This window comes from Macaca mulatta, chromosome 2 (genome assembly GCF_049350105.2).
Source record: "Macaca mulatta isolate MMU2019108-1 chromosome 2, T2T-MMU8v2.0, whole genome shotgun sequence".
Lineage (NCBI taxonomy): Eukaryota > Metazoa > Chordata > Mammalia > Primates > Cercopithecidae > Macaca > Macaca mulatta.
Genome location: NC_133407.1, coordinates 158157840 through 158184479, shown reverse-complemented (window position 1 = coordinate 158184479; position 26640 = coordinate 158157840). Strand labels below are relative to the sequence as shown.

The window sequence follows — 26640 nt, the reverse complement described above, 5'->3', positions numbered from 1 at the left end:
CAGGCATGGTGGTTCACGCCTGTGATCCTAGCACTTTGGGAGGCCGAGGTGGGTGGATCACCTGAGGTCAGGAATTTGAGACCAGCCCGACCAACATGGTGAAACCCCGTCTCTACTAAAAATACAAAAATGAGCCGGGCGTGGTGGTGCATGCCTGTAATTCCAGCTACTCAGGAGGCTGAGGCAGGACAATCACTTGAACCCCAGAGGCAGAGGTTGCAGTGAGCCGAGATCGTACCATTGCACTCCAGCTGGGTGACAGAGTGAGACTCTGTCTCAAAAAACAAAAAATAATTCATGTTTGGGTTTAGAGAAGTATGGCATTCTAAATGTTAGCCTGTTCTATAATAGAACTTGGTAGACAATTTGATCCAGCTTAATATGCCTGCCCCACAACTACCAATTCTACAAAGTATTTGAGATAGCTGGTTTTCCTGCTTCCTGACAGCTTGTGTGACTGGTTCCTCAACCTTGCCAAGATCCCAGAGAAGCTGTGAATCTGGCACAAGATGGGAACCTAATACAAATGTGTTTGCTGCCTCCAAACCCCTATTTCTCTTCCCCTAGGAACCTAACTTCTCCAAGTATAAAATGCCCAAGCCAGGTGAACAAGTGATTCTAATCTTCATTTAATACTGACATCTGAGGCATTTAGAGGCTGCTACTTGGACAGATGTGAACTTTTCCCACCGTCTAAGAAGAAGTCACCAAACTTTTAGAAAATGTGGGAAATCCTTCTCTAAAAGGTTTCCCAGCCATGTCTTGCCTAAAGTAATATCAAAATATAAAATTATCGGGCCCTATTTCTGGTCTCTTAGGAGAGACTGATGTGACACAAATAATCACACTTACCTGTATTGCCACCCAGTGACAAGGTTGGTATACTTCATTAAATAGCCATACACATTTTCCATGTGATCACTGTTTCAAAAAGAAAATGCCAAAGTTAGTAAAAAGTAGAAGAAATCCCAGGAATATAATGGTACAATTTTCAAAATAGCTGCAGATACATATATGCTTTATAAATGCCTCAAATTTTATTCAGAAGTAAAATGTATAGGTCAACAGAGGCATTTAATCTCCCAAATTTCATATCTATAGGACTTCATCAATTTCCTCAAAACAAGTACAATACCTCACAAATTATATATTATCATAAATATTCCAAATGTAAAATCATTATACAAATATAAAATTACATAAACATAAAACAAATATACTATAAGTACTATATTATAAATGGGGTGGCCGGGCACTGTGGCTCGAGCCTGTAATCCCAGCACTTTGGGAGGCCAAGGCAGGAGGATCACTTGAGGTCAGGAGTTCGAGACCAGCCTGGTCAACATGGCAAAACCCCATCTCTACTAAAAATACAAAAATTAGCCAGGCGTGGTGGTGTTTGCCTGTAGTCCCAGCTACTTGGGAGGCTAAGGCAGGAGAATCACTTGAACCCAGGAGGTAGAGGTTGCACTGAGCTGAGATTTCACCATTGCACTCCAGCCAGGGTGACAGAGTGAGACTCCATCTCCAAAAAAAAAAAAAAAAAAAAATTGGGCTGAGTGCAGTGGCTCACGCAAGTAATCCCAAGACTTTGGGAGATCAAGACAGGAGGATCACTTGAGCCCAGGAGTTCGAAACCAGCCTGGGCAACATAATGAGACCCTGTCTCTCTTTATTAAATACAATAAATAAATAAATAAATAATAATAAATAAAGCCCACAACTAGAGGAAAGAATTCTTCTCTAGAAATACAGCCACTTGGGTTTCTGCTAGTTCTTGTACTTCGGCCCAGGTCACAATCAAGTTATTTATTTCAGTTCTTTTGAGATACATCACTTAGAAAAGCAGAGAGCTATATTTTTCGTTTGGCTCCCCTATCTTCCCCAGGCTTCAGGCTTAAGCAGCCCTTTGGCGCCATAGAAAACCCAATGCCCCTAGACTCTGCCTCAAAGAAATTCCCTAAAGAGTTCCTCCTCTGTTTTAGGTACTTAGTACACAGCTCAGCTTCCCGAAAAACTTATTCTTGGCCAAGCGTGGTGGCTCACACCTGTAATCCCAGAACTTTTGGAGGCTGGAGCAGGTGGATCACCTGAGGTCAGGAGATCGAGACCAGTCTGGCTAACACGGTGAAACCCCCATCTCAACTAAAAATACAAAAAATTAGCCAGGCGTGGTGGCATGTGCCTGTAATCCCAGCTACTTGTGAGGCTGAGGCAGAAGAATCACTTGAACCCGGGAGACAGAGGTTGCAGTGAGCCGAGACTGTACCACTGCATTCCAGCCTGGACAGCAGAGTGAGACTCCATCATAACCAAAAACAAAAACAAAAACAAACACCAGAAAAACTTACTCTTTGTCTAGTCTGTCCTGTTGCTACATAATCTGAATATATGCTTACATTCTGCATCAATCCATAACAGGTTTAAGGTAGTATACAACCTAAATATTTTCTCAAAGTGCCAAGATATTTCATAATTCACCATTTGGGGAATTACTCCTTAATCTAGGTTCTCTACACCAAGCTTTCATTTCTACATAAGTGTCAAGTGATAGCCATTAGCATATAATAAAAAACATCACAACTAAATTATAGTTCAATTCCTCTGGTTTTAAGACTGTATATATTCTTCAAATGTGTGTGAACTATGGGGCAAAACTTTCTTAAAACCTTACATATACTTATCTATACCTGAGAAAAACAAAATTTTTATTTCAAAGCAATAAATAAAATACATCACCGCCGCGCGCGGTGGCTCACGCCTGTAATCCCAGGACTTTGGGAGGCCGAGACGGGTGGATCACGAGGTCAGGAGATCGAGACCATCCTGGCTAACATGGTGAAACCCCATCTCTACTAAAAATACAAAAAATTAGCCGGGCGTGGTGGCGGGTGCCTGTAGTCTCAGCTACTCAGAGGCTGATGCAGGAGAATGGCATGAACCCGGGAGGCGGAGCTTGCAGTGAGCCAAGATCGCACCACTGCACTCCAGCCTGAGCGACAAAGCGAGACTCCGTCTCAAAAAAAAAAAGAAAAAAAATCATCTTTATTTAGTCACTACTCTCATACTACTGAAGGTACGCCCCATTTTGGTCATATCTAAGTTATCTATATCAGTCATTTGTCAGCTCAAGTGACCCTCCTACCTCAGCATCTGAGTAGCAGAAACTATAAGAACGTACAACTGTGCCCAGCTAATTTTAAAATTTTTTTGTGGGGACAAGGGTCTCACTATGTTGCCCAGGCTGCTCTCAAACTCCTGGGCTCAAATGATCTTTCCGCTTTGGCTTCCCAAAGTGTTGGGATTACAGGCATCAGCCAAAAATTTTTAAAAGTGTACAATTTCAGTAACATCAATCGCTAAAAAGATCCCACATGTATCTTTTTTTTTAAATTGAGACAGCGTCTCGCTCTTTTGTCTAGGCTGGAGTGCAATGGTGTGATCTCAGCTCACTGCAACCTCTGCCTCTGGGGCTCAAGCGATTCTTCTGCCTCTGCCTGCCAAGTAGCTGGGACTACAGGCACCCGCTACCAAGCCCAGCTAATTTTTGTATTTTTAGTAGAGATGGGGTTTCGCCATCTTGGTCAGGCTGGTCTCAAACTCCTAGCCTCGAGTGATCAGCCTGCCTCCGCCTCCCAAAGTGCTGGGATTACAGGTATGAGCCACTGCACCTGGCCCTAAGCGTATCTTCATATTTCACATCATAGTAATGTTCTGTGTTTAATTTTCTAATGCTATTAATATTTTGTTGACTCATATATCTAAAGAGTTAGCTTTCTGGAAAAAAAAAAACAAAAAAACCAAAACTATAAGGATACTGACATGGTTTATTTGGTAGTAGCACAAAGTCAGTTTCAAAAGAACCAGAAATTCAAATAAGTAAACTGCTGGCCTGTTTTTATTATATAAAACAGCTGTCTCCAGGTTACAAAGAACCAACTTGAAAACACCCTATTTTTTGGAACAGCTAGTTGCAACGTCCCTCCCTCATTCTTCCCCTTTTCCATGTATCCCAAGAAATAGCCACTATTCAAGGCAACCAGCAGGTGTGGAATGACTGTGCCATCTGGTGGTCAGCATAAAAAGCGCTCTGTGACTGAACATCTTTTGTTCACTTTTCTTCTACCGTCTTATAATTGAGTTACTATACAGTATCTCTAACTCTCATGCTTTACTCCTATCTAAAATGTGTGAATTTTTAGGGCCTGGTGTAGTGCCTCATGCCTGTAATCTCAACACTTTGGGAGGCCAAGGTGGGACAATTCCTTGAGTCCAGGAGTTTGAGACCAGACTGGGCAACATAGGGAGACCCACCCCGTCTCTAAAACAATAAATAAAATAAATAAAATAAAATGTGCAAATTTTTATAGAGTATTTTAATGTGTCAATATGAATAAAATCTAGCTATTGAAGTGGGAACATACCACATATCTGATTATTTTATACTATTTTGTGTTCTATAAAATAGAAGTGATGGTCCAAAACACACTAATACCCTGAAAAATAAGCTATAAGAAAGTTAATTTCTTCTTCAATCCTCCAAAAACTTCACTGCTCAAGAAATTGGGATTAGTAGTGAAAGCTGATAGTCTATAAAAATAACTGATTAAACTTTGTCAAGTATCTTTACTATATTTAGTTTGATACTCATTTTCTCTTAAACATCTTAATAATAACTGCTTCAATTCTTTAATCTCCATTACTAAAACATACTTACTTCTCTTTTTTTTTTTTTGAGATGGAGTCTCGCTCTGTTGCCCAGGCTGGAGTGCAGTGGTGCAATCTCGGCTCACTACAACCTCCGCCTGCCGGGTTCAAGCAATCCTCCTGCCTCAGCCTCCCAAGTAGCTGGGATTACAGGTGCATGCCACCACGCTTGGCTAATTTTTCTATTTTTAGTAGAGATGGGGTTTCACCATATTGGTCAGGATGGTCTCAAACTCCTGACTTCGTGATCAGCCCGCTTCAGCCTCCCAAAGTGCTAGGATTACAGGCGTGAGCCACCGTGCCCAGCAACATACTTATTTCTTAACCTTTCTTTATGAGACTTAAGATATATAAAAGGTTTTTAAATTAAGCTACCTTTTAACAGTTTCAAATCCTTTCAACTCAAAACAATTACTCAATACCTACTAAAACACAGCACTCTGAAAAAACATTGAAAAGCATAAGAAAATCAAAATGGCAATAACTAATAGCTCTCCATCTCAAATCTATAATCTAATCTAAGAGAAATATGTCTCCTTGAAGAAAAAGACAGTAACATGGGTTTCTGCTACTGGAAAAGACACACAATGGGACTACATTTTCAGCTGCCATACATATAAAAAAGGCATTAAACAAATACACAGGTTTCAGTAGTGAGTGAGAAGGCTGCAATGACTAGATCTGATGACTAATTAGATGTGAACTGAGACAGAAAGAATGAAGGTGAGAGAAAAGGACAAGGGCAACACTCAGATTTCCAGCTGGAACAACTGGGTCGATAAGGATCACAGAGAAGTTTTGGATTTGTTCCAATTTAAGATGTTAAATTTAATGAACCTGCAGGACTATACAAGGAGATATCCAGTAAGGCATGATTAGGGCTTGGTAGTCATCAGCATATAAGCATATAACTGGTATCTGAAGTTACAGCAGTAAATAAGGTCACCCAGGAAATATTACAAAAGGGCAAGAGATGGGACAGGGCCTAAGAGAGATCTCTAAGGAAAAGTTTTAAGGGCAAGGGGAATACAGAGACGAGATAAGGAGCAACTGAGTAGTGAGAAGAAAACTAGCAGTATGGAAAGACAGAAACGAGAGAAAGTGTTTCAAGATAAGTCTGTGGTCAAGAATATTCAGTGGACAGGTGCCTTGGCTCACACCTGTAATCCCAGCACTTTGGATCACTTGAACCAGGAGTTTGAGACTAGCCTGGGCATCACAGTGAGATCCTGTTTCTACAAAAAAAATTAAAAATTAGCTAGGCAGGGTGGCACACACCTGTAATCCCAGCTACTCAGGACACTGAGATGGGAGGATTGCTTGAGCCCAGGAAGTTGAGGCTGCAGTGAACTGCAATCATGCCATTGCACTCCAGCCTGGGAAACACAGCAAGACCCTGTCTCAGGCCGGGCACGGTGGCTCATGCCTGTAATCCCAGCACTTTGGGAGGCTGAGATGGGTGGATCACTTGAGGTCAGGAGTTCAAGACTAGCATGGCCAACATGGTAAAACCCCATCTCCACTAAAAATACAAAAACTAGCTGGGCATGGTGGTGCATGCCTGTAGTCCCAGCTACTCGGGAGGCTGAGGAAGGAGAATCGCTTGAACCTTGGAGGCGGAGGTTGCACTGAGCCGAGATCCTGCCACTGCACTCCAGGCTGGGCATCAAAGTGAGACCCTGTCTCAAAAAAAAAAAAAAAAAAAGAAAACAAAAAATTAATAAAAGTTCAGTGCTACTGATAAAGTAAGATATGACAAAGACTGAGAAGACTCATTAGACTTACAAGCAAGAGATAACAATTTAATGGAATGATGAGGGCAGAGCCAGCTGGAAGTGACAGCAGAGGTTGACAATAATGTCAAGAGGTTCTCCAGCTTGTAGACAACAGAGCTATGGGATTTCTCAGGCTCCACAGTCATATGAGCCAATTCCTCATAATATCTCTCTATATATATCTACCTATTGGTTCTATTTTTCTGGAAAACCCAAATAGCAATACCTTAAGGTATTTAACTACAGGCAGGAATTTACACAACTTGTAGTCAGTAAATATGAGGTACCAGGCAAGTCACATATCAAAATCCATACTTTCAACTAGGCAAAAAGTAACCTCCCAAAAGGCTTAGCACTTTGGTCCATTCTCTGGATAACAAATAGCATGAAGTGGGGAATGGCTTGCTTAGCTGAGGAAAAGGCTAATGACATTAAGAGATATTCCTTGCAACAGCTAGTGTATAGCCTGGGATATAAGTGTTTATTTGCTGAACGAATTAAGCAATGGGAAGAGAGAAACAATTTTTCTATGAAGCCATGAGTCAATTCTCAGTAGCCTGCCCACCTCCCCCCCAAAAAATTCAACTTGCGGCCAGGCGCGGTGGCTCAAGCCTGTAATCCCAGCACTTTGGGAGGCCAAGACGGGAGGATCACGAGGCCAGGAGATCGAGACCATCCTGGCTAATCCGGTGAAATCCCGTCTCTACTAAAAAATACAAAAAACTAGCCGGGCAAGGTGGCGGGCGCCTGTAGTCCCAGTTACTTGGGAGGCTGAGGCAGGAGAACCTGGGAGGTGGAGCTTGCAGTGAGCTGAGATCCGGCCACTGCACTCCAGCCTGAGTGACACAGCGAGACTCCATCTCAAAAAAAATTCAACTCGCAGACTGTATACTCAAATCACAAACAAAATAAAGTCTAACTGTATCTTATTCTATAACAAAAAGTATAAAGTCAACTGAGGGGTCCTCGCTCCTGCCAAGAGTCTTAACAATGTTAGCACTCTTTGGCCCTAGAATTTCACTTCTAGGTATCCCATCTACAACAAACAATTAGAAATGTAGACAAAGCTGGGCGCGGTGGCTCATGCCTGTAATCCCAGCACTTTGAGAGGCCTAGGCAGGCAGATCACCTGAGGTCAGGAGTTTGAAACCAGACTGGCCAACATGGTGGAATCCCGTCTCTACCAAAAATATAGGAATTAGCCAGGTGGCATGCCTGTAGTCCCAGCTACTCGGAAAATTGAGGAACAAGAATTGCTTGAACCCGGGAGGCGGAGGTTGTGATGAGCCAAGATCACGCCTAGCCAAGATCGTGCCATTGCACTCTAGCCTGGGCAACAAGAGCGAAACTCCATCTCACACACACACACACACACACACACACAAAAGATACGTACTGCAAAAATGTAAGGAAACTAAGAAATCACAGCACATTATTAATAAACCAAATCTTGCTCCTCAAGACTTGGTATACTTCTAACTAGATTTTGGAACAATATTTTATAGTTTCCAGTTACATGACTACAATCATCTTTATCTTGTTTTTACCAGCATCTATAGCAGATTTCAGATACAGAAAACAAAAACTAGAGTATAGAAATATGTATCGGCCGGGCGCGGTGGCTCAAGCCTGTAATCCCAGCACTTTGGGAGGCCGAGGCGGGTGGATCACGAGGTCAGGAGATCGAGACTATCCTGGCTAACATGGTGAAACCCCGTCTCTACTAAAAATACAAAAAACTAGCCGGGCGTAGTGGCGGGCGCCTGTAGTCTCAGCTACTTGGGAGGCTGAGGCGGGAGAATGGCGTGAACCCGGGAGGCGGAGCTTGCAGTGAGCCGAGATCACGCCACTGCACTCCAGCCTGGGAGACACAGCGAGACTCCGTCTCAAAAAAAAAAAAAAAAAGAAATATGTATCAATTTTCCTTTAACCCCTGCAGAGAGAAAAAAAAAAGCAGACATTTATGACCTTTTCTTCAAATCAACTCAAAAGAGGTAAAACCTCTAAGACAGTGAACATTCATTTATATTTAGGCCAATCTCCTTTTCCCATCCGCAAACAGGCACTTTTCCTTATAATAGTATTGACAGTGGAAGAAACCACAAAATTATTGTGGTCTGACCATAAAAATTATTTCTATACTACACATTTGCAGACTTTTACAAATTTACTGAAAAGTATAACTGTTTGCTAATAAGGAAAATAGATTTATCTGTTAATATGGTTAGCCAGTGAGGAGCTCAAAATTCAAAAAAAGCAGCCCCATCAAACACCCTGGTTTGTCTTTCAGTTCCTCTTTTGAATAGTTCTCTTCTGCTCTCTAAAAAGCATGTGGCATAGTTGCAGACTTCTGAATTTCTCTACAAGCTGACATAAAGAACACAAAAATAATGAAAACATGCACATTTTATAAAGTGTGAATAGGCCGGGCGCGGTGGCTCAAGCCTGTAATCCCAGCACTTTGGGAGGCCGAGACGGGCGGATCACGAGGTCAGGAGATCGAGACCATCCTGGCTAACATGGTGAAACCCCGTCTCTACTACAAAATACAAAAAAAAAAACTAGCCGGGCGAGGTGGCGGGCGCCTGTAGTCCCAGCTACTCGGGAGGCTGAGGCAGGAGAATGGCGTGAACCCGGGAGGCGGAGCTTGCAGTGAGCTGAGATCTGGCCACTGCACTCCAGCCTGGGCGACAAAGCGAGACTCCGTCTCAAAAAAAAAAAAAAAAAAAAGTGTGATTATTCACTATGAAAAAGGAAGGAAATACCCAGAATGGGGAAATCTATCTTCTCTATAAATGGGAGAGAAAGCACACATTGTATGAATGTAAATTACTCTGGAAACAAGAAAATTTAAGGCTAATCTAATAAATTAAGTTCTAACGTTTAATTTTTCAAAAGGGCTGGGCATGGTGGCTCACGCCTGTAATCCTAGCACTTTGGGAGGCCGAGGTGGGCGGATCATTTGAGGTCTGGAGTTTGAGACCAGCCTGGCCAACATGGTGAAACTTCATCTCTACTAAAAACACAAAAATTAGCCGGGTATGGTGGCAAGCACCTGTGATCCCAGCTACTTGGGAAGCTGAGGCGGGAGAATTGCTTGGACTTGAACCTGGGAGGCAGAGGTTGCAGTGAGCTAAGATCTGCCACCACACTCCAGCCTGCGCAAGAGGGCAAGACTGTCTCAAAAAAGTTTTTTTTTTCCAAAAGGTCATCATGAGATTATTTTGCAAATGCCACCGACGCCCTTCCTTTTCCTGTTTATTTTGATGATCCTCCCAAAATTAGCCTTAGAATTCCTTCTTTCATTGTTTTGGGTGTGCACATTAATTCAGCATTAACTAACAAGAGTGCTTCAGACATAGTAGAGGCTCAAAAATATTTACTATGTAAGTTAGGACATGAGTAAACCATAAAACCAACCATGTACCAAACTAGTTATTATCAATAATTATTCATTCCTTTTAGAGAGTTTATCGACTTTTAATACCTCTATGTAAAACATATCTAGAAATAAAAGTTCTTCCACTTACTAGCTGTGTAACCTTAGCTACATGCAATATATAACTTCATGTAATCTAAGTCTATATTATCATTTAGACTTAGGTTTTCTTCAACTGTAAAATAGGGATAATAATGCTCTATCTTCTTCCAGAGTTGTGAGAATTAAATATGGTAACAGATGTGAAAACATTCTGGATACTATAAAGACAATTATCTACATTTCCAATACCCCATATCTCTGAGGATTGGCTAGATAAGACACTTAAACATTCTGGCAACTTTAGCTGGACACACCTAAAACCAGATGCATAATTTGACTCCCAAAATCTGTTTCCCTCTCTAGTCTTTACAATCTTGAGTCTATTATATTAACTGTCTAGGCATTTTCTGGCATGAATCCCAATAATCCCCACCTGCTGGTATTCTCACACCCTTGTGTGGGACTTGCTTCTGAAGAACAGTGAAAAGTGATGTGAATTCACCTCAGCGCTTAGGTTACAAAAGACTGTAACTTCTCTCCAGCTAGCACTCTCTAGTACTCTTACTTCCTCACTCTCAAGAAACAAGCTCCCAAGTTGTAAGATGCTCTGCAAAGAAGCCTATGTGGCCAGTGACCAAAGGAGGCCTCTGGCCATCAGTTCATGAGGAACTGAGTTATTTGTCCAATGGGCCATAAGGAACTGAACTGCACCAAGAGTCTCATGAATAAGCTAGGAAATGGATCCTTCCCAGTTCAGCCTTAAGAAAGACTCAGAGCCAGAAGACCCAGCTAAGCTGCACTGAGATTCCTGACCCAAAGACACTAGGAAATAATAAATGTTGCTGTTTTAATATATTAAATTTGGGGGTAATTTGTAATGCAGTAGTAGATACATTATCTCACACTGTATTTCAAAATAAATTCCAGATAGATTAAAAAGTTAAATATGAGCCTGGGCAATATCGCAAGATCCTGTCTCTAGAAAACAATTTAAAAATTAGCTGGGCATGGTGGTGTGCACCTGTAGTCCCAGCTATTTCCAGAGGCTGAATAGGAGGATCATTTATGCCTAGCAGTTCGAGGCTGCAGTGAGCTATGATGGAGCCACTACACTCAACCCTGGGAGACAGAGTGAGACCCTGTCTCAAAAAAAAAAAAAAAGTTAAATTGTAAAACTGTCAACTTTTAAAACTTAATGAAAACGACTATTTATTTACTTAATTATTTTTGAGATAGGGTCTTGCTACCAGGTCTTGTCACCCAGGCTGGAGCACAGTGGCACAATCACAACTCACTGAAGCCTAGAACTCAAGCAATCCTGCCACCACTTCAGCCTCCTGAGTAGGCATGCCACCATGTCCTGGCTAATTTTTAAATTTTCTGTAGAGATGGGGTCTCTCTTGTTGCCCAGGCTAGTCTCAAACTGCTGGGCTCAAGTGATCCCACCTCAGTGTCCCAAAGTACTAAGGATCAACACTTTGGGTGAGTGACAGTGCCAGCCAAAACCAAGTATTTATAAAAGTTACTTTTTATAATTAGAAATAGATGGAAAAGAGGAATAAGAGGTCTGACTTAAAAGTTTTCTGTATGTCAAAATATGAAATTAAAATCTGAGGACTAGGGAAATCTTTGTAGTAAGTATAGCAAAGAATTTATACAAAATTAAAATATATTGCATGTCATCACATGTTAATTAAATAAAGAACTAATATCAATTTCTCTGGAATTACAGTCAAGAAATCAGTAAAAGAGTTTCCAGAGAAGGAAACAGAGTGGCTGGGAAAAGTATGTAAGGGAAATGTTTCATTGTATATACACATCCCTTTACCTATTCAAAAGAAGAAAAATCAAAATATTTTTAAAGGAATATTGATATTTAATGTTAATTGACATTTTAATAAGAGATCTCAAGCATATTAAAAAGAAAAATATTAAGACCTAATAGGAAATGTATAAAAAACACATATGCAGATATTTCACAAAAGAAAACAAAAATGATCATAAGGAAAAATGAACTAAAAATGCATCAGAAACCTAAACATAAGCACTAAAACAAAACTCCTAGACAAACATATAGGTGTAAATCTTTGTCATCTTGAACCTGACAATCGTGTTTTAGATGTGACACAAAACTGTAACGAGAAGAAAAAACTCATTAGACTTCATGAAAATTAAAAACTGTTGTGCTGCAAACAATATCATCAAGAAAGTTGTAAACCAAAAATAAAATTCGAAGGCACCCTGCAACCATCTGAATAGACTCCCCGTTTGGCCAGGGCACCCTAAATTTTAACCTGAAAGACTGGTTCAGGCCATAATAGGAAGCGGGGGTTGAATATACCTCATTATACCTCTCCAACATTAACATCAACACTCAACACAGACCTTAAGTCTGATAAGAAACATTTACAGTCTATTCTCTCTAAAACCTGCTACTTGGAGGCTTCCTCTGCGTGATAAAACCTAGGTCTCCACAATCCCTTATCATAACCCAGACATTCCTTTCTATTGATAACTCTTCCAACCAATTGCCAATCAAAATCTACCTATCACCTGGAAGCCTCCCCCCCAGCCCTCAAGTTGTCCCTCCCTTCCGGATCTAACCAATGTAAATCTTACACATATTTGATTGATCCATTATGTCTCCCTACACTGTATAAAAGCAAGTTGTTTTGGACTACCTTGGGCACATGTCATGAGGACCTCCTGAGGCTGTATCACAGGCCTGTCTTTAACCTTGGCAAAAATAAACTTTCTAAATTGTTCAGACATGTCTCAGATACTTTTGGTTTACAAAGTAAAAAGAGCCGGGCACACTGGTTGAGGCCTGTAATCCCAGCACTTTGGGAGGCCAAGGCAAGAAGATTGCCTGAGCCAGGAGTTCAAGACCAGCCTGGTCAACATAGCAAGATCCTGTTTCAATTTAAAAATAAAAATATTGGCCAGGCATGGTGGCTCACATCTATAATCCCAGCACTCTGGGAGGCCGAGGCAGGCGGATAACCTGAGGTCAGGAGTTCGAGCCGGGAGGCAGAGGTTGCAGTGAGCCGAGATCATGCCACCGCACTCCAGCCCAGGTGACAAAGACTCCACCTCAAAAAAAAAAGTTAAATAATTCCTTCTTTTTTTTTGAGATGGAGTCTCGCTCTGTCACCCAGGCTGGAGTGCAGTGGCATGATCTCAGCTCACTGTACCGCCTCGCGGGTTCAAGTGATTCTCCTGCTTCAGCCTCCCAAGTAGCTGGGATTACAGGCGCCCACCATTATGCCTGGCTAACTTTTTTGTAATTTTAGTAGAGACGGGTTTCACCATGTTGGCCAGGATGGTCTCCAACTCCTGACCTTAGGTGACCCACTGCTTTGGCCTCCCAAAGTGCTGGGATTATAGATGTGAGCCACCGCACCGGACCAAAATTAAAATAATTCTAACAGCATATATTTATAGAGTAATAAGTTGGATTAAGATACTAAAAACAGGCCGGGCGCAGTGGCTCACGCCTGTAATCCCAGCACTTTGGGAGGCCGAGGTGGGTGGATCTTGAGGTCAGGAGATCGAGACCATCCTGGCTAACACAGTGAAACCCTGTCTCTACTAAAAATACAAAAAATTAGCCAGGCGTGGTGGTTGGTGCCTGTAGTCCCAGCTAATCGGGAGGCTGAGGCAGGAGAATGGTGTGAACCTTGGAAGCGGAGCTTGCAGTGAGCCAAGATGGGGCCACTGCACTCCAGCCTAGGCGACAGAGCAAGACTCTGTCTCAAAAAAAAAAAAAGATACTAAAAACGCTATTCACTCATATTCTTCGGTGAGAATAGGGCCAACTGCGATGGGTTGGGCAATAAATGAGAAGGAAATGGAGGCAGTAAGTATAAACTGCTTTCAAGAAGAAAAGATTAGTTTAGTTCTTGTTATTGTTGTTTTGTTTTTAAAGTCTAGGGACTGAAGGCCAGGCGCAGTGGCTCACGCCTTTAATTCTAGCACTTTAGGAGGCTAGGGTGGGTGGATCACCTGAGATCAGGGGTTCGAGACCAGCCTGGCCAACATGGTAAAACCCCATCTCTACTAAAAATACAAAAATTAGCTGGTCGTGGTGGCAGGTGCCTGTAATCTCAGCTACTCAGGAGGCTGAGGCAGGAGAATTGCTTGAACCCAGGAGGCGGAGGTTGCAGTGAGCCGAGATCATGCAACTTTACTCCAGCCTGGGCGAAACAGCAAGACTATGTCTCAAATAAATAAATAAATAAAGTCTAGGGACTGAGTCTCAAGTGAAAAAACCAGGAAGAGGAAGTAACACAGGACAATAGGGAAAACTGCTTTATCAATGTCCTAGAGGACAAACGGATAAATCAGATTGAGAGCCACATTGAAGGTCAGCCTTGGACAACCCACATTAAAATAAAAACATATATTGGGATGTAAATGCAGTCATGCCTTATTTATCTTCACTATTTGGGAAGAGTTCTACATAACTGAATTTTCCAGACACTTGAGCAGTTTTTTAAAAATTTAAGCTATTTTATTTAAACTGTTCACCACTATATCATACAGTTCTCTGCCTCTTAAACAGAGTGTGCTTTCCTGGACAACTTAAGGTCATTATGACTATGATTATTGTTCTAGGAAGTAATATACCTGAGTCTACACGTTAATTTTTCAAATCTTCCTTGAATGCCCTACATTGTCAGTTGCCATTCCTCTGCTACATTTCCCCTAATAACCTTTCTCATTGGTGTTTCCAACAGATTCTAGTATGAAAATTATATGGCCAGGCACAGTTGCTCAAACCTGTAATCCCAGCACTTTGGGAGGCTGAGACGGGAGAATCACTTCAGTCCAGGAGTTCAAAACCAGCCTGGGCAATATGGTGAGACCTCATCTCACCATATTTATTTAAAAAAATAAAAAATTATATAACCATTAAATAATGCCCTAAAGGCCAGGTGTGGTGGCTCACACCCTAATCCCAACACTTTGGGAAGCCAAGAGGGGCAGAGACCCCTTGAGGCCAGGAATTCAAAATCAGCCTGACCATCATGGCGAAATCTCATCTCTACTAAAAATACAAAAATTAGATGGGCATGGTGGCAAGCACCTATAATCCCAGCTACTTGGGAGGCTGAGGCATGAGAATCGCTTAAACCTGGGAGGTGGAGGTTGCAATAAGCCAAGAATAGTGCAGTGGCACTCCAGCCTGGGCGACAGAGACTCTGTCTCAAAATAATAACAATAATAATAATAATAATGCCCTAAGTAAGGGATTAAGGAATAATGGGGGTCTAGATGAAAGTACATTACTAAAGTGCATGGCTTTACGACAACTCTCCCCACTGCTAAGAAGTCTGTTTCACTTTTCAATTTAATTGAGGCTGGGTTTCAGAGTTTGAATATCAGAAGACTGACCGCTGACTACTAGGAATTTTACTTTATCTTGCTTCCTTAAGTGCTATCAAAATATATCTGCCAAGTAATCGATAATCTTATATGATCAGTCTGCAACCTCTGCCTCCCGGGCTCAAGTGATTCTCCTGTCTCAGCATCTCAAGTAGCTGGGATTTACAGGCATGCACCACCATGCCCGGTTAATTTTTGTATTTTGGGGTCTCTCGAGCTCTCTTCAGACCCAAGCATGAATGCCAGGGCCGCAGCCGCCATCCCACCCACAGCCCCATGGCGGGTCAGGACGAAGCGCCACAGACAGGGGACCTGTGGCCCCTGTCATGGGTCACACACACACAAAAGATCATGCTGATTCCAAAAGTGAGCCTAGACATCTCAAAGTAAATGAATATATCTTCTTATCCTACAGTCACTTACCAATAAAAAGTTATCTTCTGGCCAGGTGCGGTGGCTCAAGCCTGTAATCCTGGCACTTTGGGAAGCAGAGGAGGGCTGATCACTTGAGGTCAGGAGTTAGAGACCAGCCTGGCCAACAAGGTGAAACCCTATCTCTACTAAAAATACAAAAATTACCCAGGTGTGATGGCGCACGCCTGTAATCCCAGCTACTCGGGAGGCTGAGACACGAGAATCACTTGAACCCAGGAGGTGGATGTGGTAGTGAGCCGAGATTGCGCCACCACACTGCCTGAGTGACAGAGCCAGACTTTGTCTCAAAAAAAAAAAAAAAAAGTTATAATCTTCTACACTTCTGTATATTAATATAGTCATGCATATCTCATACATATGAATATTATTCATGATAAATGTGTATCCCTCACAAAATCTTGGCTTTAACCCCTTCCAAGTCTCACAAAAATTTCACAAGCACAAATAAGCACAAAGGCTAAAAAGGACTACTACAGTGAGGCACACAGGAGTCAATCAGAACTTAAGAATTCATCCCTTTAGTTCCAATACGATGGGATGTACTGGTTTGTTTCATTCATTCTTAAGGTTCTGGATAGTTCTTTCTCCCTACACTTCATGTATTAAAAAACAAAAACAAAACTTGTTGCCTCTCCAGGACTCTCCTCCTGTTCCTTAAGTTGTTCATTCATATTAGTGAAAATTAACAAAGGCAGACTTTCTCATCAACACAGAGAGCACTGAAGTGGTCTGAGCAACACAAACTGAACATCTCCAGGCTCAGGTTTAGTTTATCAGAGGCATTAGGATGTCTACCTTTGTCCTTGTATTCAAATTATTTTTGTACATTCCCCTTTCCAAGTCACAAATACCTTCAGGGCAAGAATCTTTCTGATTCAGTTACTCCAATCTCTGGACAAGCAAGTTCTGAGCACCAGTATTTGCTAGCCTCTCGAGAAAGCTGAGTTAAACAGTTCCTGCCCTCGCAGTCTATCAGAGAGAAAGCTGGCTTGTAAATAAATTGCAACACAGGCAAAAGCAGAAGTGAGGACAGAATTAAATCAGAGGAAGCATTAACTCTCTGATTGTACAGGAAGTTCAGGGATACATTTCTGTATTCCTCAAAATGCCTTCCATAAATACCTGTTGAACCAACAAATGAATGGATTAAATCTTTTAGGCGAGGTCCCAGATCCAAACGAGATGTATCAGTTGCTTCTGGAAGCCAGTCAAAAAACTTTATCTTTCAACAATTGCGGGATGTAGCCGCCGGCATATTCACCCCTACCTCCACCTCAGGAAACAATTTTGGAGAAAGGACCATACCTGTACTGCCAGCCTTTTGCACTGCCACCGCGGCTGCTGCTGCTGCTGCTGCTGCTACTGATTCCACCTCCACAGCTGCTGTTCTTGTTGTTCGGGGTCACCGCTGTGGCCAGGCCCTCCAGCTTTCCTTCGCTCTCCGAGACTTTCATTGTGGACACTGGTTCACCCCCCTGCATCTTAACGCCAAAGTCCACTTGCCCTTCTTGAGCGGGAGAGAACAATTCTGTAGTTCTGCAGGTGACTTATTTTTTTTTTAAGATTTTATCTGAATATGATCCCGGTTGCTAAATCACACGGCGGCTGGGGCGGGACTGTCAAATGGTCCAAAAAAGGAAGATACACATTACCACAGAAGTTAAACTTTTAGGAGGGCAGGGGAAGCAACGAGGACAGATATCCTTCACATGTATCTCTCTCCTTTCCGGCAAAAGCAAGGAGGAAAAAGCATCCGGCGAGAGGACTTAAGTGACATACTCGAAAGAGAAGGAGCCTAGGGAGATCGCAGATTCTGTAGCCAAGACGGCTGGGAAAAGGACGAAGTGCCACAGGCAGTCCCCCGCGGCCTAACCTCGGGGCTGACCCGCCGCGCTCCCTCTTCTCCGCCGGTCCTCAGGCAGTGGGTCCAGTCAAGCCCGCTCGGCAGTTCCCGCCGCAGCCGCCGAAAGACAGCCTGGTCGGGCGCGCGCAGCCCGGGAGGAGGGTCAGGGAAGGAGGCCGCCGGGGGCGGGACGCCGGCTCCCGGGGCCGCCTCTCCCAGGGCCAGAGGCGAGCCACTCGGGGCGACTTCCTCCTTTGCCCCTGGCCCGGGCCCTCGACTGGGTTCCCGGGAGCCGGTGAGTCTCTCGCGCTCTCTCCAGACCCAAGCGTGAATGCCAGGGCCGCGGCCGCCGCCCCACCCACAGCCCCACAGCGGGTCAACCACCCGCCTGCTCCCTTCCCGCCTTCCCTTCCGGAGTAGCGTGAGCTCACTTCCCTCATAGCCGAAGCCTCTGGCGCCATCTTGGGTCAGGGCGGCTGGTCCCTGAAGGGGGCGGAGCTTCTGGGGGCTGGTAACGGGGCGACGAGTAAGGAAGCGAGAGGGAGAGGGGCGTAGGGGAAGGAGGAACCCGGACAGTGAAGGAGGAAGAAACAAAGGAGCCAGCGGACCTAGAGAGTTCCCTTCTCGTGTGTGACTGCCTGTCTTCCTAACCACGTCCTAGCCTTGCATTTGAGAGGCCGTTCCAGGCATTTTAGAAAGAAAGCTTAACAAAAATAAGAAAGTACAAGAACGAAGCAAACATCTGTACGTTTTAGTCACTTGGGGGTGGGGGAGTGTGGGCGCAAGCATGACAATGGAGTAAAGCCAATCAGTATTATAAATGAAAAAGAAGCTGTTGGCTGGGCGCGGTGGCTCACGCCTGTAATCCCAGCACTTTGGGAGGTCGAGGCGGGCGGATCACGAGGTTAGGAGATGGAGACCATCCTGGCTAACACGGTGAAACCCCGTCTCTAGTAAAACATAAAAATAAATAAAATTAGCCCGGCGTGGTGGCGGGCGCCTGTGGTCCCAGCTACTCGGGAGAATGGTGTGAACCCAGGAGGCGGAGCTTGCAGTGAGCAGAGATCGCACCACTGCACTCCAGCCTGGGCGACAGAGCGAGACTCCATCTCAAAAAAAAAAAAAAAAAAAAAAAAAAAGAAGCTGTCTTGGAAATTAGAGATCTCAGAACAGAGCTAGGTACTCTTCCGGACCGCAGACAAATCTTTCACCTTGTTGAGGCCTTGATTTTGAATTTGTAAAACAACAGTTCTTGGGTAGATTTCTAAAGTCTCTCCTAATTGTTAATTTTAGTTTATAATAACATGACTTGAGGCTGGGCACTGTGGCTCACACCTGTAATCCCAGCACTTTGGGAGGCCGAGGCGGGCGGATCACTTGAGGTCAGGAGTTTTAGACCAACCTGGCCAACATGATGAAACCCCTTCTCAACTAAAAATACAAAAATTAACCGGCCATGGTAGTGCATACCTGTAATCCCAGCTACTTGACAGGCTGAGACAGGAGAATCACTTGAGCCTGGGAGGCAGAGGTTGCAGTGAGCCGAGATCGCACCACTGCCCTCCAGGCTGGACAACTACAGCGAGACTCAGTCTCAAAGAAAGAAAGAAAAATAAATAAATAAATAAATAAAAACTACCATACAATCCAGTGATCCCACTACTGAGTATCCAAAGGGAAAGAAATCAGCATATCAAAAGGATACCTGTGCTCACATGTTTACTGGAGTACTATCACAATATCATAAATATGGAACCAGCCTGTGTCCATCAACAGATGAATGAGTAAAGAATATATGGTATGTAGGTGGGGCACGGTGTTTCACGCCTGTAATCCCAGCACTTTGGGAGGCCGAGGCAGGTGGATCATCTGAGGTCAGGAGTTCGAGACCAGCCTGGCCAACAGGGCGAGACCCCGTCTCTACTAAAAATACAAAAATTAGCTGGGCGTGGTGGCACACACCTGTAATCCCAGCTACTCTGGAGGCTGAGGCAGGAGAATTGCTTGAACCTGGGAGGCAGAGGTTGCAGTAAGCTTAGATTGTGCCACTCCAGCCTGGGCAACAGAGCGAGACTCCATCTCAAAAAAAAAAAAAAGGAAAGCCAGGTGTGCTCATGCACACCTGTAGTCCCAGCTACTTGGGAAGCTGAGATGGGGGAAATCACTTAGGCCCAGGAATTCGAGGGTAGCCTGGGCAACATAGAAGACCTGTCTCTTTAAATAAATACATAAATAAATATAAAAGTGGAAAAAAGCTTATGGGACAAAAATATGTAAAAAAAAAAAAAAAAAAAGTATGATTCTAAGTGAAAGATGCAAGATGCAAAAAAGTCACATACTGTATGTATCCATTTATGTGAAATGTCCAGAACAGGCAAATCCACCTGTATAGAAAGTAGATGACTGGTTGCTAGGGGTAGGAGAAAGGAGAAATGGGAAATGACTGCTAATGAGTATGGGGTTTTCTAGGGGTGGGGGTAATAAAAATGTTCTAAAATTAGATAATAGTGATGATTGTACAATCTTGTAAGTATACGAAAACTCACTTGATTGTATACTTTAAATGGGTGAATTTATAGTGGATGGATTATATTGTAATAACGCTATTTTTTAAAAAACAAATTCTCTAGCTGCCACATGGAGAATTAATTTTAGTGGGAGAAAAAGAGGAAGCAGGGAGACTAGTTAGGAGGCTGTTATAGGGAATGAGGGCAGAAATGATAGCAGCTTGGACTAGAGTGGTGGCAGTGGTAATAGAGAGAAGTAAATGGATCCAATCTGTGTCTGGGATGAGGCTACAGTACTGCAAATGGACTGGATTTGCAATAGTGAAACCACCTTTGCAAAATTATAACTAAGGAAATAATGACGGTGAAAGAAATCAGACCTAACTGACTCCATCTTGCTTCTAGCCTTTCAGCTGTCCTTGTTCATTCCTGGACATACACCAAACTAACTTTAGGAAGGAATTCAGTTCATGGTTTGACTCTGAAACAAAATTGGTAATAGCCCTTTCCCGAAAACACCCCCTTTTTGCCTGGGAACCAGTCTGCCTTTGCAGGACTAATAAATTAGCTACAAAATTAGAAATTACTGGCCAGGTGTGGTGGCTCATGCCTGTAACCCCAGCACTTTGGGAGGCCGAGGCGAGTGGATCACCTGAGGTCGGGAGTTCGAGACCAGCCTGACCAACATGGTGAAACCCCATCTCTACTAAAAATACAAAATTAGCCAGGCGTGGTGGCTCATGTCTGTAATCCCAGCTAGTCAGGAGGCTGAGGCAGGAGAATCGCTTGGACCCAGGAGGCAGAGGTTGCGGTGAGCTAAGATTGCGCCATTGCACTCCAGCCTGGGCAACAAGAGTGAAACTGTGTCTCGAAAAAAAAAAAAAAAAGATAAAAACAAATAAATTACAGCTTAGGGGTCATGCAGACTCTGGCTTCAAGAGTCTGAACCTCCCCAGAATGCTCCTGGGGGTACATCACTATTGTAAAACCTAAGATGAGTGCTTGAGATATTTTGCAGACCCTGCACTTGATGGGTCAGCTGACACTACCCAGACTGGTAATCTGGCTCAACCAGTTCTGCCGTTCCACCCGAGAATAGAAAACAGCCAGAAAAACTCACTTCCACCCCCTGTGATTCCATCTCCAACCTTACCAATCAGCATCCCTCACTTCCCAAGCCTCTACCTGCCAAAAACTCTGATGCCTAAATTTGCTCAGGGAGACCGATTTGAGTAATAACAAAACTCTGGTCTCCAGCACAGCCAGCTCTGCGTGAATTCCTCTTTCTCCATTGCAATTCTTCTGTCTTGATAAATCGGCTCTGTCTAGGCAGCGGGCAAGATGAACCAACCCATTGCGCAGTTACAATAGTGCAGTAATGTTCCTACAGGGCTCTCCACTTCCAGTCTGTGCTACACATGTTATGCATCACAAATCTGGCCCCCTTTAAAACTCAGAATCATTCAAAGACCTTTCATTATTAATAGAATAAATCCACTCTTCTGTCCAAGAAAAAATGGTATGAAGGCTATTTTGCTCCAAGTAGAAATGAGACATGGAGACTGGCTCATGCTAACCAAACTGACAGCAGACTAATGTAGCAACTGGAAAAGGAGCTATCAATTAATAATGAAAAATACAGTCTTGGCCGGGTGCAGTGGCTCACACCTGTAATCCCAGCACTTTGGGAGGCCGAGGAGGGCAGATCATTTGAGCTCAGAAGTTTCAGAGCAGACTGGGCAACTGGCAAAACTCGTCTCTAGTAAAAATACAAAAATGAGCTGAGCGTGGTGGCGCATGCCTACAGTCCCAGCTACTTGGGAGGCTGAGGTGGGAGGATCGCTTGAGCCTGGGAGGTTGAGGCTGCAGTGAACTGAGATCACACCAGTGTACTCCAGCCTGGATGACAGAACAAGACTCTGTCTCAAAAAAAAAAAAATACAGTCTAGAGTACTCAGGTTTGAGTGTCAGCACATTCTGTGTAAAACTCAGCAGGATAAACAAAATTATTATCAGAAGGTTGTATAATGCTCTTGGAGTCATGGTCATGGGAGTTGGTAGGATAGATGTTTTGTTTTGCTTTAAAATCGAAACTTTTTAAAAAGATGTTTTACAATAGGATCTGAGTTTGACTGTTCCATTCAGCGTCTGAAGAGAGAAGAGGACATACTATTTGAATAGGGAAGGTAAAGAAATGTACTTTTTTGAAAGCCATCAAAGAAGGATGTGCACTTCATCTCTGTTCCTTCCCTACCAGTCTAGCTTGGTAAGAGTTGAGGGTGTCCTGCCCATGGAGAGAAGCTGTGTATGCGTAGTGGTCAAGATCACGGTCTCTTCTATCAGACTGACACACAGATTCCACTCCCTGTGACCTTAGGCAAGTTAACTCACCTCTTTGTTCCTGTTTCATTACCTATAAAATAGGAATAACTGTGTTACTCCCCAAATTCCTACAATGAAGGCCTAGCTTCTATGCAATGGTATTTGGAGATGGGGCCTTTGGGAGACATGTTTTGATGAGGTCCTAAAGATTGGATTAGTGCCCTTGTAAGAAGAGACACCAGAAAGCTAGCATGTACTGTGCCCCAGCCCCCACCATCCCTGCCATGTGAGGGCACTCAGAGAAGACAGCTACCTGCAATCTAGGAAAAGAACCCTCATCAGAAACTGACCTTGCTGGTATCTTGACCTTGGACTATCAGCCTCCCGAACTGTGAAAAAATAAATTGCTGTTGTTTAAGCCACCCAATCTATGGTATTTTGCTATGGCAGCCAAGCTAGTCTCTCTCTTTGAGGTGTTGTCAGCATTAAATGAAATGACTCATGTCATTCAAAGCACTTAGACTCCTGTCTGACACATGGTGAGCTAAGTGCTCAGCAACTGTTAGCCATTGTTTAGAAGGGTAGGGCTACCTGCTAAGTAAAATGAATGTTGGTGTTTGGTGAGGGCACACTTCTGCTAGGGACAGCTCTGAAGACACATCAAACAACATATTTCTGAAGATATTCAACATATTTCTGTGGGAGAATGCCAGCTTTGTCTTCCAAATGCAATGGAGTTTTCAAGCTAGAAATTCTAATCAAAAGAGACCCATCAGAGTATGTACAGTAAATGTAGAATTCTAAGAACATTACCTGAAATCACCCAGTTTGTGGGTGTCAGTGTGAAAATGTAGATACCTAAGGCCATCTCTGCTTCAGTGTCATCTCCTCCTAGAGACCTTCCCTGACCACTCTATACAGAGTAGCAGTTCCTACCCATTACACACTATCCCTTTACCCTGCTTTAGTTTTCTTCATAGCACTTGACACTATATACTTTTTTTTTTTTTTTTTTTTCTGAGAGGGAGTCTCGCTTTGAATGAATTTATTACGGTGGTTAAGAACATGAACTTTGGCACAAGCCTTCAAATCCTGGCTCTCCCACTTAGTGCATGTGATCCTGGGGAGGTTACTTGCCTTGGTAAGCCTCACTTTTTTCATCTGTAAAATGGAAAAATAGGATGAAATAAGAAAACATGTAGAAGGTCAGGCACGATAGCTCACACCTGTAATCCCAGCACTTTGGGAGGCCAAGGCGGGTGAATTGTTTGAACCTAGGAATTCAAGATAAGACTTGACAACACGGTGAAACCCCACATCTACAAAAGAATACAAAAATTATGGGGCCAGGCATGGTGGCTCACACCTGTAATCCCAGCACTTTGAGAGGCCGAGAAGGGAGGGTCACTTGAAGTCGGGAGTTGGAGACCAGCCTGGCCAACATGGTGAAACTCCATCTCTACTAAAAATACAAAAATTAGCCGGGCATGGTGGTATGCACCTGTAGTCCCAGCTACTCGGGAGGCTGAGGCATGAGGATTGCTTCAACCCAGAAGAATGAGGTTGCAGTGAGCTGAGATCGCACCCCTGCACTCCAACCTGGGTGACAGAGCGAAACTCCATCTCAAAAAAAAAAAATTACCTGGGTGAGGTGGCATGTGCCTGTAGTCCCAGCTACTAGGTAAGCTGAGGAGGGAGGATTGCTTGAGACAGAGGTTGCAGTGAGCCAAGATTGTGCCATTGCACTTTAGTTAGCCTGGGTGACAGAGCGAGACTCTGTCTCAAAAAAAAAAAAAAAAAAAAGTGCCTGATGTCTAGTAAGTGCTGAACAAATGCTGCCTGTTTTTATTTTCTCTCTCTAACCCTGACATGCAGGAAAGGGAAGTGTGATTTGTTTCCTTGAAGCACAAGAACCCACAGCTGGAATGAATGGGAGGATAGGCCGCAGAAAAACTCGGGGCAGCGGAGCAGGGAGCAGGGGTGCAGGAACAGTGCTAATCCCATGAGAGGAGGGCAACACAGGGAGGAATGCAGCCAGGAAAAAAAAGTTCCCACTGAGAATAAGGTTGTGAGCCCACAATTTCCTAAAAAAAGAAAAAGAGACCAGGCGTTGTAGTTCACGCCTGTAATCCCAGCCCTTTGGGTGGCCGAGGCAGATGGATCACCTGAGGTCCAGAGTTCGAGACCAGCCTGGCCAACATGGCAAAACCTCGCTTCTACTAAAAATACAAAAAATAGCCAGGCATGGTGGCAGGCGCCTGTAATGCCAGCTACTCAGGAGGCTGAGGCAGGAGAATGGCTTGAATCTGGGAGGTGGAGGTTGCGGTGAGCCAAGATCGCGCTATTGCACTCCAGCCTGGGCAACAAGAGCGAAACTCCATCTCAAAAAAAAAAAAAAAAAAAGAGAAAAGAAAGAAAAGGAAGAAAGACATTTTGAGAAGACAAAATGTTCACATTGGTTTTACTACTTTGGTGAAACAGAGTTTCAATTAATCAAGCGATCCTCTACCTCGCGCCACACCCGCCTGCAGTTTAGGCAGAAATCTTTTTGTGATTTCCCACTCTAATGGAGTGATTCAGCTAAAGTGCTCTAAGAGAGCAGCATTTCTCTGCAAACACTCCCCTGCCAAGCTCAAAGCTTGTTGTGGGAGTGAAAGAAATAGACAGTTGATGTTTTTATTTGAGAGGAGGAATGAAGGATGGGAAAGGAGAAAAAGAGTCACAGTTTTATTCTGATTTTGATAAAATGAAATTTCTCTCCCATTTTTTGCTTCTCTCCACAACTTTCCCCTGAATCCCTATTGAACTTAAAAGTATTTCGCCGGGCGTGGTGGCTCACGCCTGTAATCCCAGCACTTTGGGAGGCCGAGGCGGGCGGATCACGAGGTCAGGAGATAGAGACCATCCTGGCTAACACGGTGAAACCCTGTCTCTACTAAAAATACAAAAAACTAGCGGGGCGTAGTGGCGGGCGCCTGTAGTCCCAGCTACTCGGGAGGTTGAGGCAGGAGAATGGCGTAAACCCGGGAGGTGGAGCTTGCAGTGAGCCGAGATTGCGCCACTGCACTGCGGCCTGGGCGACAGAGCAAGACTCCATCTCAAAAAATAAAAAAAAATTTAAAAAGTATTTCACTGGAGCTCTTAAAACTGTATTACAAAATAAGAACACATTTATTTTAAAGCTATGTGTCCTTCTTGTCCGTTTTTAGACTCATTTGGCTAGTGCAGGTAGTATTTTGCTCACAAGTTCAGTAAAATGAACAGATTTAACTGCAGTCACATGACCTTTCCATCAAGTGGTGAATGCCAGGGGTTGCCATGGGAAAGGAGAGAAAAGGCAACTAATGCTTATTAGCACGAAATGTCAGGGTTATGAATTCTGGGGAGCGCTCATGTGGATCAGCTTTTGAAATAGTATGTGAATGTATTGTTTCCATGACATGACTCATTTGATGGAGAACATTAATTTATGTGAGAGGGCATGTGCCATTATTTCTTTTGAAAAAACTTCATCCCTTTACCAAAAGAAAAAAAAGGCAAACACCAGGGGAGCACTTTTCAATATGTACTCCACACAATATTGTGGGGTATTAATAGGTGTTATGTGATTTAAAATTTTTCTTGCTGTGATTTCATACATTTGAAAAACACTAATTTTTTTTTTAAGTTAGACTGGTTCCTTTATTGCAGAATTTCTTGGGGAATTTACTGTGCTAATGTGCATCTGTCTAGAAGGATGTGCCCAGAAAGGCCCTGGCAGGGAAGGAACTGCACCTTGGAAGACTCTATGCAGCTAATTTTTTTACTTTGTAGAAATGTTTTTGTTTGTTTGTTTTGTTTTGTTTTGTTTTTTTGAGAGGGAGTCTTGCTCTGTTGCCCAGGCTGGAGTGCAGTGGCATGATCTTGGCTCGCTGCAACCTCTGCCTCCTGGATTCAAGCAATTCTCCTGTCCCAGCCTTCCAAGTAGCTGGGACTACAGGTGTGCACCACCATGGCTGGCTAATTTTTATATTTTTAGTAGAATCTGGATTTCACCATATTGGTCAAACCGGTCTTGAACTCTTGACCTCAGGTGATCCACCTGCCTCAGCCTTCCGAAGTGCTGGGATTACAGGCATGAGCCACCATGCCCAGCCAAGATAGGGTCTTGATATGTTGCCCAGGCTGGTCTTGAACTTCTGA

General features: G+C 43.5%; 1 protein-coding gene across 1 annotated transcript in view; it reads right to left on the bottom strand.

The window, feature by feature from the left end:
- OSBPL11 (oxysterol binding protein like 11) overlaps positions 1 to 18114 on the bottom strand; it is a 73221-nt gene extending 55107 nt beyond the window's left edge. The window contains exons 1-2 of the mRNA XM_001114179.5: positions 17092 to 18114; positions 853 to 921 (exon numbers count right to left, since the gene is read on the bottom strand). Coding sequence (XP_001114179.3) covers positions 853 to 921; positions 17092 to 17267 — 245 coding nt within the window. The 5' untranslated portion in view covers positions 17268 to 18114. The remainder of the gene's footprint in view (positions 1 to 852; positions 922 to 17091) is intronic.
- Between the last annotated feature and the right edge of the window lie 8526 nt (positions 18115 to 26640).